The following is a 15,720-nucleotide window of genomic DNA, read 5'->3' as shown; positions in this document are numbered from 1 at the left end:
TGGTGTTTCGGTGTGTTGCAAATCATACAGAAATCCTGTATAGAATTCAATGAACATATTGTACTTAATCGTATAGGTAATGGGAAGAATTATGTAACATTTTTAGTACATAGGGACTATATTGTATTTTTTTCTTAATTTTATAAATAGAAATCGATTTCTTTTCAATAAAATTCATATTGCTATACTGTGTGTTTATTTTAAAGGTGCGAACCACAAAGAAGCTCATAAATCTAATGCAATAAGACTAATACCCCTTATTATACAGTTTAATATCCCTTATTATATAGTTTAATACAGCCAACTGTAATGTACTGTGTCAGGGTTGCAAAATAAACCGGGTTATGCGATAACACTTTATTTCCAACCAGCACATTCACATTTTTGTAAAATAATAATGCGTTATATCAAAGCTTGAACATACTGACTTGAACATAACCCCGCTAGCTAAATGTCATTTTTCCATATTTATATGCAGGGTTGCCATATTGGCTTAATACACAACACTCCTCCCCCTTAGTTAAGTAACATAGTCTTTGAGGTAAGAAGGAGCTCGAATAGTACGAGCAGGTCTTCCAGAGGTAGTCGGTACATCGGGATGATCCAAGGTATCTCTGGAATCTGGGATGTCTATGCTTGCATCAGGTGGGTCATTATTTTCATCGCCACCAAAGGTATCATTTGAATCTTCGTGTGGGTATTCAGAACGATCAGGAAACGAAACTTCCACACGTTTTCTAATTTGGTCGGTATGTCTTCGGATTACTTTACCATCTGGTGTGGCAACTTTGTAGCTAAGCGGACCTGTAGGTTTGACAACAGTGGTAGGAATCCATTTTGGTCCGGGGACGAATGATCGTGAGAAAACTGGATCATATTCTTGAAAACTTCTTGGAATTTTATGACTACTTTGAGCTTCTTGTTTGGTAGTCATATCTCGTGAAAAATCTGGAAATACTTTATCGAGTAGAGTGTTCAATTTACGACCCATCAGGATCTCAGAAGGTGACTTTCCAGTCACACTGTGTGGTGTAATATGTTGAACTAGCAGATAGCGATTTAATTTCAATTGAACATCTTTACCGGACATCTTTTTGAGTGCGTTCTTTGTGTTTTGCACCATCCTCTCAGCTTGGCCATTACTACTCGGATGATACGGCGCAACGAGAGCTTGACGTATACCATTTTGCTTAAGAAAATCTTGATATTCGGTGGAAGTAAAGGCTGTACCGTTGTCGGAGACGCATACTTCAGGTATGCCATGCGTAGCGAATAACTCTCTCAAAACTCGGATGGCTGCGGCTGAAGAAGTTGTCGCAACTTGTCTCACCTCTAGCCACTTCGAATGAGAATCAATGACAATCAGGAAAAAGTTTCCGTCCATCGGGCCAGCGAAATCCAAATGTAATCGAGTCCATGGAGCTCGAGTCCATTCCCACGGATGTAGTGGTGCTTTGTCTGGCATCTTCTGTGACTGTTGACATGATGTACATGTATGTACAACATTTTCGATTTCCTTGTCAAGGTTCGGCCACCAAACGTAGGATCTGGCCAAGGATTTCATCTTTACGATACCAGGATGCGCGGAATGGAGGACCTCTAATATTGGCTTAAAATACTAACAACACGACCATCAGTTACTTCCGTGTAGTAAGACCATAATAATCAAACGACACTGCATACACCAAATTGTAGATTTGCACGGAGCAATCATCGGCCCTCTTGCTGCTCTCCTCGTAATCGACAGCCAACGAGAAGTAGATATCCAAACAAACTTGTTATCATTCTTATATGTAATGGAATTAATATGATAAATCAATTTGCAAATGAAAACATTGCAACCCAATTCTCAAAATAGGTGTAAGCCGTAAGCACTAGCTGAAATTGAAATAAATTTCAAGGTTATGTTTCCCATTGAAATCAACTTACTACTTATTAGTTTTAGCGCAGCTTCTTTTAAATGTTATGAACTTCTTAAGACTGGGCTAAGCGTTTTAGAAATTTGTAAAAATAATTAAATTAACGTAAATGCTTTGTTTATTCATTTAATCACAATTAATGTGGAATAAACACTGGTAAATATCGGTTGTGAATTGACATGCTTGTGCTACCAACCGCCAACTGTCTGTGCTACCAACATAACATCGAAATATTGGAAATTTGAATGCAAGTATGACGGCTTATTATAGGAGGTAGAAATATAAATTTTAAAATGAACGTTGTTCCCTCAAATTTTTTACTTCGACACAAAAAATCTTGTGTATTACACGTCCATAAAAATGTTTTGCGAGTATTCGTATTGCAGGCCTCAGCTCCGCTTCGACTCACACTCGCAAACATCCATTTTATGGACTTGTGATACAAATAACTATTTCAGCAATGGAGCAATTTACGACATTTACTGTAATGGTCAACACTCGACTGTAAAACTGCAAGTGTACAATGTAATCTACTTTGAAATATGACACTTTCTATACAATGTGTAAAAGATAATTCGCTTAATTCGAAGAAATATGACAAAACAAAATGCGGACAAATTAGGAAAGAGAGGTTTTAATTTTGATATCTGGAAATTGAAATTATAAAGGCTCTCCGGTGTGAGTTGTTTCTTCAACACGGAAGACAACTTGGATCTTATTCTTACCAGATCACATATGCTCTACAATCTAACCAGTAACCGGCAATGCAATGAAAGGTAGATCGGCAAAGATTGTACGTTTTTGCGCTTGTGCTATTGTTTTGCGTGTTCTCCGTCGGTCAGGAACCACTTTTACGGGAATGGTCCTAAACTTTTACATGCGACAGCCAATAGAGTTACGTCATAATAGCCCGCGAAATTCGAATTGCAGGACTTGTCTGCTTTATTTTCGGAAATATTGACCCCTATCGCCCTATCCATTAAGGATCATTTTTAAATAGGTCCTCTTTACGGGCTTATACTGCGCTTATGCACATTACATAAGCATATCGACCCTCTTGTATCGAAACACTGATTACCTAACTTTAAAACAGAGCAATAATCGTTAAATAAAATCCATTAATTTCGTTATAATTAAAAATTAATATGTGTACCATATTTACGGTTTACGGTTGGCAATATGGAATGATCATGACCTTGTTCTTGTGTTTACATTTTCTCAATGGCCGTTTACTTGCCTTTAAAGTTAAGTAATCAGTGTTTCGATATAAGAGGGTCGATATCCTTATTTAATGCGCATACGGTCAGTATAAGTCCGTAAAGAGGACCTATTTAAAAGTGATATTTAATATCAATATCTTCCACAGTAAAACAGCCAAGTCCAGCATTTCAAATTTCCCGCTCAAATTTGACGTCACACTAATAGAGTCTAATACCATTTTACATGCGCATGCCTTTAGTGGCATTTGGAAATGGAACAGGCGAGGGGGGGGGGGCAACCACACGTTTTACCCATTCATGGTATTCTAATTAAAGGTCTCAACTTAAGGGATTGCTTACTACGAACTATCGCCCTTCTTTCTGACACTGAATAAATTAGAAATTACTACAAACGAATTTTTGAATTTTTAAGAAATCTTTTTTGAACCTTTTTGAATCGATATTGAATTTTTTCAGTGTTATATTTAAGAAAATAGAATTTAATATGCTATTTTTAGATTGAAATATACAGGGTATGCCATTTAAATACAATTAGGTTAGATCCAATAACTTTTTTAATCGATAGTACTGTATAATTATTTATTTTGAAAACGGCAGATTATTTATCAATAATTTTCAGGAAACATTTTTTTGTTTCTGTTTTTACTAAGAATATAAACGGTCATTCTAAAATTGAAAATTATTTGATTTATCTCCGTATCTCTGTAGCAAAAATGTGCAAATTTGATTTTACCATTGCAAGTTTGACCCAAAAAGAGCCCATAACGCCTATAAAAGTGTCGAAAATGGGACACCCTGTACATGAAACACTAGGTAAAATTCCAAAAGTGGCTATGTATCGAATTTCATTTAAATGCTTCCATAAGTAAAAAAGTTTGCAATTCGGTTAATAATTAGTCGAGATGCGAAAAGGGCACTGTGAATTTTGAATCGATTCGACTCAACTTTTGGCATTGCGTATTATATTATTATATTATTGAATTTGAATTTGGAAGTTAGACGACAGTTTTAGGACCGTCTAGGCCATTGTTTAGCAGCAAACAGTGATTTAACTTTTTTTGTAATAATCTCTTTTTAACGCATTTTTTGCAAATTTATTTGTAAAACGGTGGCTTTTAATCTCACTTTGGCCGGCGGGCTAGCTGGTTGGCAGCAAATGAGACCCCGTAGAAGATCGCTTGTAGAAAGATGAGGAGTGTACTTGTACCTACCGGGCCGCATAATTAACAATTCTTTAGGGACGGGGCTACATGATGTGGGGTCGGTGACATCCGGGCGCCATCCCCGAGTGTGGTTTACTAACGTGGTGATTTTTCAGTTTTTCCTGCAGAAGAAGGTCCTTTTGAAAGGTCGGGCACAGAGCAGTGAAGAATAGTGAAAAATTCTTTGATTTATTTAAAGAGAATGTACGTAAATTTATTAGTTCAAGGTCAGACATTATAAATGAATTGGTAAAGCCGCAGCTTTGAGTGGTTCATAAACGCGCTAATTCAGCTACCCAATTTAGTGATGTCCTACATAGCAGGGGGCGCTGAATCAAAATTTTCCCACGCTTACATCGCCATCTACTTATGAGGTGTGTGAAAGGTGGCCACAAATTAATAAGCGTCTGGAACTCTTATTGTATTTACTCTATGGTATTCGTGTCATTCGATCAGAAATTAAAAATTATTTCATGTTTTTATTCTCGTTAAGGCATGACATGCCCATAAGGGCTATTGAAATCGAAAAAAACGTAAAAAAAACGAAAAATCGTACTTTAAACAAGAGTTGGCCAATTGCGATGAAATTTTGCAGGTGGATTCTTTATCAAATTTGTAGATTCGAGTTCGTGAATTGACAGTGCAGGGCAACAAATAAGGAAGGCCCTTTTGACATCTTCGTTAGTTGTGCACCGAATTGATTGAAATTCAAATTGGGCTTAGTATTAGATAATCCAGCGGTAGCAGACAATGCTTCCGCATTTTTCGAGGTCAAGCGGTCGTAGTGTAATAAGGTGTAATAAGCAGATTTACCTCGAGATTTACATTTAGGATATTTAATGGATTTACAATTCTTAGACGTACGACTGGACTTTCAGCAATTAATGCATAGTTTCTATTTCTCAATATGTTCGAACCTACAATTTACACTTAGGGCTTTATGAGGCTTCGCACAATGTGTGCAGATAGGGCAAGGTTATTAAATGTCTAACAGAAACCGAGCTTTATTATAACAAAGGAGGTCAGGTTAGCTGTAAAGGTGATTACCTAGGATTTGCTAATTTTTATTTTATTACGCAACCGTGCCCATAGATTTTCTCATTTTATGTCGAATCAACTCCAAATTTATGAAAAGGTGGTTGGTCTCTTGGTGTGCGAAGTCACTAAAACAACGTTTGGCATCAATATACTCTCGAACATGTTGTATTCCAGAGTTTGGATTAATGACCAGATCGATAGGGATTTCCTATGTTAAGGGAAGTCGGACGCAATTAGCTTTTATCTGTCAAGAATTAGTTTTCATACCCCGTTCGATTGAGTTAGACGCTGCAGCTATATATTGATAGAATTTTCAAATAATAATTTCAAATGTTATATCTACTAAACTTCTTTCCCAAATCAGGTCAAAATGCATCGCATCGTTTGTCCCGTTCCCACAATAATTAAATTCATATTAAATGAAGGTATCATTTAGTACCTATGCGTCGGCGTCGCCTGTGTAAAGTAGCTCTAGGATATTCTATTTGAAAAAAAAGATTGTAAGTTCCGATTTGTTTCAATGGTGTACACAAATAACACTTGCATTTGACACCCGCATTTTGCGATTGCTAGAACGACGTAAATGTCGGTCAGTCAGAAACATAAACTAAGGGAAAACAAAATCCCTAAAGCTACAATCTTCTTGTATAGAACGTAGATTTAGTTCAAGTCGTTTGTATCCGGCCAGAAATTTTATTTCTTTTAATTCGTCTAGATTTATGGCGACGTCCGTATTGAAATGCAGAATTCAATTACAAATTCATCTCGTAAACTACGGTCATTATACTATGGACCGTTTTTCACTGGAAACCAATAGAAGGATTGGCATTTTGAATTGCTCTTTGTATACGGGCACATTATTAGCTGCACGATTTACGTTTCCGTATGATTTGAATTTTGCAAATTTGCGTCGACTACGAACCCACTACGACTGTTTGATTAGCATTTGGATTATCTGTGCGGAAGCGAATCTATTCGAACGTATGGGCCCATTTTAAAAATTTCTCAATCCCTGTACTCCCTGTCGACTTTATTGTAAATATTTGCCACCTGGACTGGAATGCAATTTATATGAATGCCAGATAATTTGTATTCGTAGGTACATTACCGGTGACAAACATAATGACTGACACACCCTTTTGAGTCAATAACATGCAACGATTCATCGATTATCCCTTCATAAAAATATGTCGGGACGTAAATCTTATTTTCTCAATATCGTTGTCGGTCACGTCACGCATTTTATTACAATTCACGTGCGCTTTTTTTGGGAAACGTTCCGTTTGAGTTCGTCAAATATTTAATATTAAATTTCTTACCTATGACGTTTTATTTAGAATGGGTAGCTCCACGTTGGGCGCCAAATAATTGATGATCACCACATGCTTTGACTCCACCCATCGGTAGGTATGTTGCGCTTTTACTCTCTAATTTCTCGTTGTAAAAAGTTCCTAACCTCTGTTTTCCCCTCTTTGTCGCCACGACTCTGTTCCCAAGATAATCAAGTGTGCGACCACACCGCCGAGGCGCCGAATGCATCGCCTCCTTAGCCTTATTCCTTCTTTGTTAGTACCCTCTTCCGACACTTCGTTCTTGAAAGACATAGTAGTGTACCACATTGAAATGGCAGGTGTAATTATTTCAGAATGCGCACTGTTCCTTCGCAAGTATAGCGACATTATGCTTTTGAGATATTTTGAAATATATTGGCCAATTGGGATCCATCTTGTGAACTCTAAATGGGGTTTCAAATTCCAATTTTAATAAATATACCTTCCCCATGAAGAGGTTTCATGGGGAAGGTATATTTATTAAATTTGGAAGGAGATATTCGAAGTAGTAGGACTAAGCTTGTTTATTTGGGAAGTGAGGGAGTTGAAAAGCATTACTTTTGTCATAAAGATCAGAAGAGTAACCACCCACCGATCTTTATCAACACAACCTATAGTTATTATGGTACTGCAATACGCTAACTTTTGATCTGGAAAAAGATTTAATAGTCAACTAGAAGTTATAATGCACTGATGTCCAGAATTTGAACAAAATCGGTGCATATATCTCGCAAATCTCTTTACTGATGGATCCGGACGGATGGACGCGTTTTCCACCACGTCCGGATATAATTTTGGAAGCAATGTTTTGTGTAGATAAAAATCTGATACAACTGAATACCGAACGATCCTCGAGATCTTCACACATACATCATTTTTGCAATAACTTTAAGGGGTTGATTCTGCCCCACCAGATCAGCATAGCTTGTAAAACAAATTGTTTGAATCGGCATTAGTTTTACTTTTATTCGAGGTGCGTAAATGTGAAATTTCATTTAAATATCTTGACAAATAAACAATTTGAGATTGCGCATGCGCAAAACAAACTTTTCGATTCGGCACTAGTTTTACTTTTATTGCTGATGCCTACGTACAAAATTTCACTTAAATATCGTTAACAAATAAAAAAATTGGGATTGCGCAAATACAAAAGTTGTAATGCGCATGCGCAATATTTTTTTATTAATCTGCATAGTTACCTGGGGTTTAAGGAACATTTACTAACACATAAAACCGGGCAGTCATATGTTCTTTGTAACAAGAATTATAAAAGAAACCCGACGGTCGGACAGACAGACAGACGGACGGACAGACAGATGGACAGACAGACGCACAGACAGACAGCAATACAAAATCCGAAATCGATACACAGTCCAAGAGCAAATGGAAATGATGTTCATTTTCATGGAGTTGTACAGTTGAATGGAGTCCAAGAGTTCAGCGTCTACCAATATTGATTACGGTGACCGTGATATTGGAATGATCCACAAGGAAAGACAATTGAATGGCTGAAATAAACCAGCTCTTAGCTAATTGGTAAATGAAAGTACTCGTACTAACCTTAATTTAACTGTTTAGAATGTTTAGGAGCCAATTAATTGCCCTAAACTTCACAATGAAAACTGACATTTATTATTAATTAGGCTAAAATTATTGTTTTCGATGTTCATTTATTGGTTCTAAACCTAATTTCGTACTGTAGAGTTAATTTATGGTAGATACACTATGCCGAACCCGGCTCAGGTCAAGGTTGAGATGTCTATATCCCTTTAAATACCCTGTATATTTCAACGTCGGATGCAACCGGTCAAGTAGTTGGAGATTCTAGGAATATGAGCCACCGCCATCACCATCTGCCGATATTTTTTTTTTAATTTCCGGAGGATGTTTTGGATTTGGGAGCTTGGCGTCACTTGTTGATTGTTAAAGCTTGTTGGTGGTGGGATTATTGCATTTTGAGTTGTAATCATAGAGTTTAGCTCTGTTTTTGTGTTTGTATGTAAGATTCAACCACTTTGGTGTCGGGTAAAATATTTTATTTTTCATTTGCCTATTATATGCCAATTATATCTGTCATATGAGATATATAAAGCAGTCTATGACACCCGAGGGCATAATGAGAGGGCATAATGAGATGACAATCCATTATGCCCTCTCATTATGCCCTCAAACTGCCTGTCAAATATATTGATGGAGTTATGTCATAAAAAAAAGATGCTACTTGATTCGTATGAAGCACTAACAATAATCATTACATTTGTATATTGGAAATGCATTATTTGGAACGATGAAAAATAAAATGTTGTATGCACCTCAGGCATTACTCGATATTTAACCCTCGGGCGACTTACAATCCCTCGGGCCAGAGGCCCTCGGGCTCTGTCGCCCTCGGCATAAATATCGCCTTAATGCCCTTGATACATAAATAACTATTATGTAGTTTACTCTTATGTATTTTGTGCTAATATGTAATTTACAACATGCGAGGTGTTAACTAATACCCAGGTGCTTGTGGAAGTCTACGATATCTCAGGTTTAGACCACGTTTAACTAGGTTACACTGTGCACGGGTGTGTACCTATGTAGAACCTGGACTTCTGTGTAGTAGGGCATGCAATGTTAGGTGTATTTAGGTTAGGGTGACTCGTAACATTAACGAATGTACGTGCCTTGTTGTATGTAACTAATATCTTCCTACCGTGAGAGGGAGTTCGGACGCTAGAATACAAATGTATTCTAGAGCTAAGGCACGAAAGCATCCGAGGGCCCCTTCAACTTTAGGGACGAAGTGCTGTAACCGAAGGCTGTCCTACCCATGGGCGGCGGCCCATCTCTTAACCATCTTCAGTTTTGTGTCGTTACGTGGCCAATGTCAGGGGAGTGTTACGAAGCACAGGTATAGTTCCGGAAGTCTGGGGTTTATACCAATGTCATTATGTGGAAACTGACCATAATTGAGGGCTCCACGAGCACACTGTGTATTGTCATAACTGCCTATTGTTACGTCACAACATGAATAATAGATCAGACATTTTTTTACAAACTTCACACCACTCTATCCGGTATATAATGATATGAATAACTAGTAAGGTGACATATCAATAAATGCATGAATGTGTTGCCCCTAACACTCTTAACTACGCTACGGGTTAATAGGCAAATATGCCAGCCCAATCCCTAACAATATAACCGTGAAACAGGAGGGCATCAAGCGAAGACGCTGGCCCAAACCTAACGAATAACCAGGTTCACCACCCAATGACTAACGAAAAAGTGAGTTGCCTTCTAGCCGAGATTAAAGGAAAGTACATGACAAGTTGTGACGAATACTCCACGCATACTTTTCAAACGTACCCTGCTACTTGAATTCATTCATTAATTAAGGCAGTGTTACGTGTTCTGCTTAGGTGGTTGGTGTTTTAATTTGCTTGTGATTAACATAGTTTGGGCTTTATTCAAGGCCAAGGTTTTTTCTCAAGTCGTGTTCTTTTTCTCCTTGGTGGTCTGCTTTTACGAGAGTGCGACATCTTTAGGTTTTGCTTGCTTTGCTTTTAATGTACCACATCCAAATTCATGGGTTTTCAGCATAAGTTTATAATAAATAAACTCGCAGACATTACAGCGTTTTATTTGAGTGTTCCTGCCCGACTGAGTCCCGAGTCATTGTATTATCTTCGTATAACGTAAGGGGGCCCTACCTTAGACGATCCGATCATGTGCCATTCTTTTGTTTGAAATTTGAGCGGGAACCGTGTTTTGATACTGGGATTGCAACGTTGCCACTTTGCCATGAAATATGTCATCTTCACTTCGAGCCTGGGGTTGGGTTAAGATCAGTACAAGGTCGCCCGCGACCAGGTGGTGATGTTGGGAAGTAGGTCAAGGGGAAGTTCAAAGGTTGCGTGCCTGTGACCTTGGAAAGTATGTCAAGGTGATGGCCAAGGGAGCTGACTTTCAAGGTCATCGGGGTCAAAGACACCATTTGTTGTGTTGAAATATTTCACTTTCAAGGTTACTAAAGGTCTAAGATCCCATTTTTTCGGTGTCACTTTTTACTCTTAAGGTCATTAAAGGTAAATTGCCCGATTTTTGTAATGTCATATTTAATTTTCAATGTTAACAAATTTCAATTTCTATTTTTTTGTGGTTTAATATTAAATTTTCAGTCATCATAGGTCAATAACCCTATCTTCGTGGTGTCATTTCATCTTTTAAGAATTAAAAAAGTGCTATTATTTGTGTTTTGTCCGTCCTTCCGTCTGTCCACCTGTCCGTCTACTACTTTTAGGGGAATGGTCCTAGAGTCCTGGAATTTTTTTCAATATGTAGCGTATATCTTGAAGGTGTGTCAGGCGGCCATCAAAATTCGCCGTCTCAAGAGGGGATCCTACGAATTAGTGGTGCCTTTAGTGGTGCCAAGTAAAATTTTTGAAAATTGGGGTGGAGGCGGGGTGTGAATACACGTTCTACCCATCATGGTATTCTAATGAACGGTCTCACCGAAATGAATTGGTTTGTAGAAATTAATTTTTTATTTTAATTATTTTATGGTATTCCATTTAAACGTCTCAACAAATTGAACTGTTTTCGAATAGATTAAGATTATCGGAGGATGGTACTCACAAAGGGCGATTGAGACGTGCGCTTTATCTGCAGACGAGTTGTGCACAATTTATACTTGTTTGTGGTGTCGTTTTATTTTCAAGGTTCCCAAAGTTCAAGGACTTTCTGAAGACAATCAAACTGGGGTCATTGACCTCTGATTATCTTGAAAATGGAATGTAACATCATTAAGTGCTGTCTTTGCTCTTGAACGACCTTGGGAAAGGAAATCAACTTACGTAGCTCAGATGAGTTTACCTTAGTAACTCTAACTTCGGTTACAAGGATCCTGGGTTCGAATCCCAGATAAGGCACGCCTGTTTGTGATTGTATATTGGGTTGAATGGGAACAGTAGCTCTTAGTCAACACTCCGTCTACTGTAAAATAAAGGTAATAAAAGAAGATGAGGTCATGGGCCCCGTCTGACCTTCAAAGTTTGCTACAGCAAAAAATTGGGTCATTGATGGTCTGATGACCTTGAAAATGAAATAAGGTACGACAGAAATGAGGTCATTGAACTTTGATGACCTTGGAAATAAAATATTAGTTTCAAAATTAATCATTGACCTATAATGACCTTGAGAGTAAAATACGGCAACTTTGAAATATGACACCACACGAGTATATACTGACCATAAGCCCATAGTTGGGAAAGAAAAAACCGTCGCCGACAGACTGTCCAAGATCGTGCAAATATGGGAAGGAATAAACGCCGATAGGTTGAGCAACGAATAAAGGAGAGACGCCAAATTGCAAGAGGTTATCAAATCAACCTGCAGCCTCAAGCTCAATAAAATACAATTCGAAAACGCACGAAAGCCCATCTATTGTGACATCACACTTGCCAATGCAAGACTCTTCTTGCCAAAAGGACTTACGAAACAAGCTTTCGACAGCTTGCACCAGTTGTCAGATCTAGGGATCAGAGCCACAACATCGTTAGGCGATACGTATGATCTGGTATAAGAAAGCTCTGCAATTAGTGGGCAAGGCAAATTCCAAGTAGCAACAGTCACAAGACACAACCGACCTACAGTGGAAGATTCGTGGACATTGTAGGACCCTTACCCGAGTGGCAAGGTCACAAGTGTGTTAACGCGTGATTTCATTAAACAGGATATGTGATTCGTTGCGTAATAGCACTGGCCACATTTAAAAACTTAACAATTGTACTTTTTGTTAAGCTTCCACTTCTAAAAAATAATTTGATTAGTTAATACAGGGTGGCCATGATGTATGGAATATAGTTTACATCTCGGTAAATATTGATTGTATCCAAAATACTATATAATACTACATAACTCACAGAATACTGTATTGTTGTGCGTTCGTAACGTAACGTAAAAGGGTGCATTCCTATTAAAAAATTCAATTGTTTTTCGTTACCCACTTGTTTTATGAAATCATCACAGCTGAATGCTGCGTCATTATGGGAAATAAAATGTTAAACAACTTTCATATAAAATTTTGTTGTATACAGTCGATATTTACCGAGATGTATACTATATTCCATACATCATGGGTACCCTGTATAAACTAATCAAACTATTTTTTTAGAAGTGGAAGCTTAAGAAAAAGTACAATTGTTAACAAGTTTTTAAATGTGGCCAGTGCTATTACGCAACGAATATACCACTGCAAGAAGTTCCGTCGGCGATCACCAATCTTACCATGGAGCAGTCCTCTATCTATTTGGTGGAAATAAACACATTATTATTATGGTCGGCGTTTCTTGTGAGAACTCAGGTCTAGCTTGGTTAACTAATCGCACGGATTAAAATCAAGTAACGATTAGTGTCTGTGTCTGGTGAATTTATGTAGGGTCCTGAAAAAAAAAATTCCCACACGCACCACATTGGAAATCTAGGGATAGTATGTAATTCATACTTACCAACATAGCTGTTGATGGGATTATTATTATTATTATTATTATTATCATCTCCTCAGAAATCTGCTCTTGGCCACTTCAGAACATTTCCGCGAGTGCGCGCATAGTAGCTTCCTTATTTGATAGATGTGTTATTTCAGATATTTTCGGCTGCTACAATCCAAAACACAGTATGTGTTTTTTTTTTAACTTTCGAGTAAATTAACGAAAACTTTGACCACATGCATATCTAATATGTGAGGACCCTCACATTCAGTGAAAACGGATTAGGGACCTATAGTGGGTTTAGAATTTAGACAAACGTTCAGTTTTCTATTTCTTTGTTAGTTTTCGAAAAAAGGTAGATACTGTGTTTTTATATAGTTATTGTTATTATTAATTTTCATGAATGGTTTGTAGTAAAACACTGTAACTGCAAAATAAAGTTTAATTTTATGCAAAAATGCAAGGAATAAAACGAAAAATAAATACGAATTCTGTCCCATACAGATGTTAATATAATATGTTCTAATATATCACACATTAATTGTTTACTGGTATAGCGCATGACGTGCGATTGTTTATTTCAAAACACAGTATCTACCACATAGGTACTATGTTGTGGTGCATGAATTTTGATTAAATTTTTAAATTTGCTTTTATGCCAATACACAGTAAATACCACATACTGTGTTTTGCCTGTGGTTTAGTGTTTGTACATTAGACTTGCTGTGTTTTGGAATAGTATTTTGAATTATGTTGCTGCAGATAGGTACTGGGTTTTGACAAAAATTATCTCCGTAACGGCAATAGATAGAGCTATCCTGGTTAGCTAAAAACGAGGCTAAAAACATGCAAAATTAACACAGTATCTACATGGAAGTGATAACTCATTTTCGAAAAAAATGTTGATTACTGTGTATTGGAATGTGGCAGCCGTTTTGTGTATGTTTCAAGTTTTTAGATCGCCAGTAGATATTACCGCCATTTGAGTTGAAAGTAGGTACCTTCCTCTGGCATTCCGTTCTGGAGGTATTTGATTCATTGATCACCAATGGATATGTTTCTTCCAGACGTTCCAATCGCTATTTGTGAGTTCCCTACTTCGACACTCCGTTCTCGAGATATCCTTTCGTTCAGATTAATTATTAGACACCATGAAGGATTTTTTTGATGTTTGATACTTATATCCTTTATAAAAACACTGCTGGAAATGGCCACTCTAAGTTTACGGACCTCGGCTAACTGCCTAAAATGGGCACTGGAGTAACTTTGTAATGTGATCACTCCTACTACTGTTACAGTATTAACACAGAAATTGAAGAACACAAATTTATTCCATGCATTTATAGTTAAATAACGCCGCCAGGGTGTAATATTTGGAAGCAAATCAATCGAATCGGGGAACATCGTATTTCCTTTTCTGATAGTAAAGGGGAACTGAGATTTCCCCGAAATGCTCTTGTAGGTAAAACTGGTCGATGAAAAATACACAAACAGATTATAACTGCGTGGAACTTAATAAGCATTATAATAAAAACGTGCTTTGTATACCAAAATGGCATTCAACGAAAAAATGAACAGAGGAAATGGAGGGAGGGAAACTTGAGAACTGCACAAAAAGTCGATCCATAGTATAAAATATAAATTACATATAAAGCCACTTCGTGGATAAAAAACTTCCGAAATATTTCTGCATTTCATAGTTCCTTCTCGACACATCTGACGTACCCCCTATTCGCTCATATGTCAGTGGTAAAGGTTACGTTTAAATTGCAACGTTAAAGGTGACGGTTTTACATTTTACCCTATCTGCTGGGGAACGTTAGGAATGAGAAATTGAAAATCAATTCGTTAAGAGATACTTAAATTGGAGCCGTTGAAGTTAATTTTCTAAAAATCGACAATGATTTATCACATGCTGGAAATACTCTTGCTAAAATGGCACTGGCGTAAATCCAATATCCTTCCATTTTAGGAGAAATATGGCAGATGTAATCACCCTTCACAGCGCCATGCCTTTTGCTTCGACTCAAACTATGTCTGCATATGTTTTGAAATTCGATTAACAAATCAACATGTTTCTTATACAGATTTGGTTGGGTTATGGAAATTGCCTCCAAACATTTGAAACGCAATAAAGTTTAAAACGAAGACTTTATTTACACGTGACGCGGAGAGCTGAAACAAAATGAAATGTTCCGAATTTCATTTCAAAGTAATATTGATTCAAAGCATATAGATTTCCTTTTTATGTCATGAATAGGAATTGATATAGGTACGTTCCAGGAATATCGGGAGCGTCTCTTCGGTAAAGGTGCCAAGCTCGGCTTAAGCCAAATTATGAATAGGAAGGATTTTATTATATGCAACGGCGCAATAATTGTTGGAAGAAATTAATTTCATTTCAGATTATAAAGTCGCTGACTTTCAAATTAATTCGTTTCGTTGGTGAAATCAAGCAAAACGTGCGAGGCTTCCATCTGGGTCTCGTGCTCGAATTTCATAAATAAATCACAAACAGAATTGCTTTACCACCT

General features: G+C 37.3%; 1 protein-coding gene across 1 annotated transcript; it reads right to left on the bottom strand.

Moving 5' to 3' along the window:
* Window positions 1-520: 520 nt before the first annotated feature.
* Window positions 521-1,465, bottom strand: LOC116176213 (uncharacterized protein K02A2.6-like). The gene has a single exon (XM_031494693.1). The coding sequence runs from the start codon at window positions 1,463-1,465 to the stop codon at window positions 521-523; it is 945 nt and encodes a 314-aa protein (XP_031350553.1).
* Between the last annotated feature and the right edge of the window lie 14,255 nt (window positions 1,466-15,720).

Source organism: Photinus pyralis, unplaced genomic scaffold (genome assembly GCF_008802855.1).
Source record: "Photinus pyralis isolate 1611_PpyrPB1 unplaced genomic scaffold, Ppyr1.3 Ppyr1.4_LG7, whole genome shotgun sequence".
Classification (NCBI taxonomy): Eukaryota; Metazoa; Arthropoda; class Insecta; order Coleoptera; family Lampyridae; genus Photinus; species Photinus pyralis.
The sequence above is the reverse complement of the archived record's forward strand: the minus strand, read 5'-3'. Positions and strand labels throughout refer to the sequence as shown.

Excerpts from the sequence above, each read along its gene's own strand:
- LOC116176213 (XM_031494693.1), bottom strand. The coding sequence starts at position 1,465 with ATGCCAGACAAAGCACCACTACATCCGTGGGAATGGACTCGAGCTCCA.